This window comes from Macaca thibetana, chromosome X (genome assembly GCF_024542745.1).
Source record: "Macaca thibetana thibetana isolate TM-01 chromosome X, ASM2454274v1, whole genome shotgun sequence".
Classification (NCBI taxonomy): Eukaryota; Metazoa; Chordata; class Mammalia; order Primates; family Cercopithecidae; genus Macaca; species Macaca thibetana.
In genome coordinates, this window is record NC_065598.1 from 98646375 (window position 1) to 98649787 (window position 3413).

At 49.4% G+C, this 3413-nt stretch overlaps 1 protein-coding gene across 1 annotated transcript; it reads left to right on the forward strand.

Annotated features, from left to right (window-relative positions):
• Window positions 1-863: 863 nt before the first annotated feature.
• Window positions 864-2962, forward strand: BEX4 (brain expressed X-linked 4). Its single transcript, XM_050776058.1, has 3 exons — window positions 864-1033; window positions 1471-1549; window positions 1933-2962. The coding sequence occupies exon 3, from the start codon at window positions 1938-1940 to the stop codon at window positions 2298-2300; it is 363 nt and encodes a 120-aa protein (XP_050632015.1). The 5' UTR covers window positions 864-1033; window positions 1471-1549; window positions 1933-1937; the 3' UTR covers window positions 2301-2962.
• The last annotated feature ends 451 nt before the right edge of the window (window positions 2963-3413 follow it).

The following is a 3413-nucleotide window of genomic DNA, read 5'->3' on the forward strand; positions in this document are numbered from 1 at the left end:
TGGATGCAACTGGAAACCATCATTCTGAGCAAACTATCACAAGAACAGAAAACCAAACACCGCATGTTCTCACTCATAGGTGGAAACTGAACAATGAGATTACTTGGACACAGGAAGGGGACCATCACACACCAGAGCCTATTGTGGGGTGGGGGAAGGGGGTGATAGCATTAGGAGATATCCCTAATGTAAATGACGAGTTAATGGGCGCAGCACACCAACATGGCACATGTATTCATATGTGACAAACCTCCACGTTGTGCACATTTACCCTAGAACATAATATAATAAAAAAAAGGGGAAAAAAATAAAAGAACAGAAAGTTATTAAGAAGAATTAGAAAAAATCCACTGTCCTTGACTCATTTCCTGTTCCCGCCAAACGTTCTGGTGTAGAGAAAAGGGGGAGCATTGGTAACAAGGACCACAGTTTTCCGTTGAGGTGAGCGGGACAGATGCTCTCTTTACTTAAATTTTTGGCATCTTGCTCATCATAAATTTTCTTGCAATAATTTTGTTTTTTAAGATGTTGCATTAAGATGTTCTTTTTCTTGACTGCTGAGGAAATTTGCACCCCTTTAAATTCTGCGCCCGCGTCCTGATTGGGAGAGATGGGGAAAATCCTGGGAGCCCAGGACAAGGAGAGGCAAGTCCCACGGAAGTGGGAATGGCCAAGAGCTCCCTGAGAAGACAGTTTCCTTCTTGGTGAGGCAGAGGAAGGCCCAAGAATACACAAAGACAGGAGAGTGGAAAGGCCGGCCAGGCTGGAGATATTGAAAGAGACTCCAGATGAGGATAGGGGCTGGCCCGAAAGCCCCGCCAGACTCCGGCCTGCAGGAGGGGGCGTGGGACGGGGGCGGAGCTGTTGGCGATGACAACAGCCCCACGTGACCGGCCAACACTGAGTCTCATCTGGCTCTGTCGTCAGAGCCATCGTCGCTCGTTCCCTTCTCGGTGGCGGTACCTGCTCCCGGTGGCCCTGAGGACGTGCGGGCCAGGGGCGGCCCGGAAAGTAGGAAGCGGAGGGGGAGCAGGTAAGGCATCCGGAGTGGGGTCCGTGGAGTTGGTGTTGGGGAGCGGCTCCCGCCTGCAGAGGCCCCACCCCGGGGGAGCCACGCGAAGACGCAGTCGGTCCGCGATGCAGCCCCCGGGCCCCGCCGCGGGCCCGCGAGCCTTCGTTGAGCGGAGAGGTGCCCGTCCCCGAGGGAGCCGGCGGTCCTGAGGCTACGACCGTTCGGAAACACCTGCCTCCGCCACCAGCGCAAGCTTTTCCGACACCCCTGCCCCGCCCTTCTTGGTGCAGAAAATGGTGGTCAGCTTGCGGGCGGGGTGACTGAGGCGGGGGGCGAGGGCTGCACCGAGGGCCCGGGCCCGGGCCAGGTGCGGGACGGGGAAGGGGCCGGATGGTGGTGAGTCCTAGCTAGCGTTCCGCTGCAGCAGCCCCCACTTCCCCAACCCCGGCCGTCTGCAGGTCTGCGAGGCTAAGTGTCGCGGCGGCGCACCTCGCGTCGAGAATCGGGAGGAGGAGGAGACTGCAAGGATAGGCCCAGGTCGGTGCGAGCGACAGTGGTGAGGCGGGGGCCGGAACGTGAGGAAAGCCCAGTCTGAGACCCCAATCCATGCCTTCACCCTCGACTCCTTCTACTGCATGCAACCCTCCCCTTCCCACACCCCATCCTCGTCCTCCATTTTACTGCCTGCAGAAGCATGGAGATGGATCTACAGGGAAAATGGTGGGCTTTGCGGGAGGGAGGGGCTCGGATTGGGGGCACCCCACAGGGCCCACGGGCTTCTCAGGTGGAAAAAAATGAAATGTTAAAGAGTATAAAGTCAAGTCCATGGCTCTGAATTTTAAAAGGTGCCTAGTAGGGCCTCTGTCCTCAGTGCTTATCAGTCCACAAATTCAGCTCATTTTCTCTCTCTTGTCTCCTAGGAGTAATGGAGTCCAAAGAGGAACTAGCGGCAAACAATCTCAACGGGAAAAATGCCCAACAAGAAAACGATGGAGGGGAGCAGGCCCCCATGCCGAATGAAGAAGAATCCCGCCATTTGGGAGGGGGTGAAGGCCAGAAGCCTGGAGGAAATATCAGGCGGGGGCGAGTTAGGCGACTTGTCCCTAATTTTCGATGGGCCATACCTAATAGGCATATTGAGCACAATGAAGCGAGAGATGATGTAGAAAGGTTTGTAGGGCAGATGATGGAAATCAAGAGAAAGACTAGGGAACAGCAGATGAGGCACTATATGCGCTTCCAAACTCCTGAACCTGACAACCATTATGACTTTTGCCTCATACCTTGAATCCTAAAAGTTTTTGCTGAGGTTAATGTGAACACTGCTTTACAAGCTTGTATTTTTGTGATTTACTTTTTCTGTAAGCCTTTTGGTGTTTCCACTTAACCAGTTTCTAATGGAAATTAGAATTCTAATTGTATATTATTTTGTCTCAGCCAAAAAGTTACTGTCAGCATGGCAATTCACCCATTTTAGGAAAAATACTCTTTTCATAATATGAAATGCATAAAGCAGTTCAAAAAGCAGTCTGTATTCCATCATCTTCCTCTTTCATTCCAATCCTTATTTTTTGTAAATACTACTTTTCCTCCTCCGGCTACCTGGACTCAAAATCTCAGTTGTCTTTGACAGTTTTTTCTTGTCCCTGACCAAAAAAGAATGATCATACCCATAATTCAATGTTTGATATTTTAAGAATGTATGTTCCAGTGTTTTTCAGAGTGAGTCTACCATCTGTATAAAAACACCTTGGGGGCAGGGGCATTTAAGAATGTGGGACCTATCGTCCAGACTTACAGAGTGGGGCTCCAGAATCTCCATTTTTAGCAAACTCTAAGTAATTCTGATGTGTACCAAAATCAGTGCCACTGGTGTGTGTGTATGTAACTATGTATATGTGTGTGTATATATAATGTGTCATAACCATAAACAATAAAGAATATCAAGATGAATCTCTCTGACTTTGGTGGGCAAGTAATTAAAACTGTATGAGACCTTAAAATAGACTGATGATTATAGGAGCGGTAGGGACAGTGGCAAAATTATTCACTGTGCAGAACAAAGCATGCCTGAAGGTCACAGCCTGAGGAACTCAGAATTCATCACCCCTGTCAGCAGTTTCACAGCCAGGATCTCATTTTATCCTTAGAATAACCTATAAAATCAGTATTGTTATCCCACTTTTACAGATGAGGTCACTGGGTCTTAGAGATGTTAAGTACCAAGGCTAACCTCTGCTTGGGGTGGGGGAATCCAGCCTGGGCCATTTTCTATTGGACCTTACCATCTGGAGATGCAGAATATTTGACTTTTGTAATTTGATGACAGGCTGAGGATGGTAAAAGAGACTCAACAAGAAGGGGGCTGTTTTTCTATACATTGTTTTTCTACATCTCAAAT

Coding starts and splice junctions, on each gene's coding strand:
- BEX4 (XM_050776058.1), top strand. CDS start 1,938: ATGGAGTCCAAAGAGGAACTAGCGGCAAACAATCTCAACGGGAAAAAT.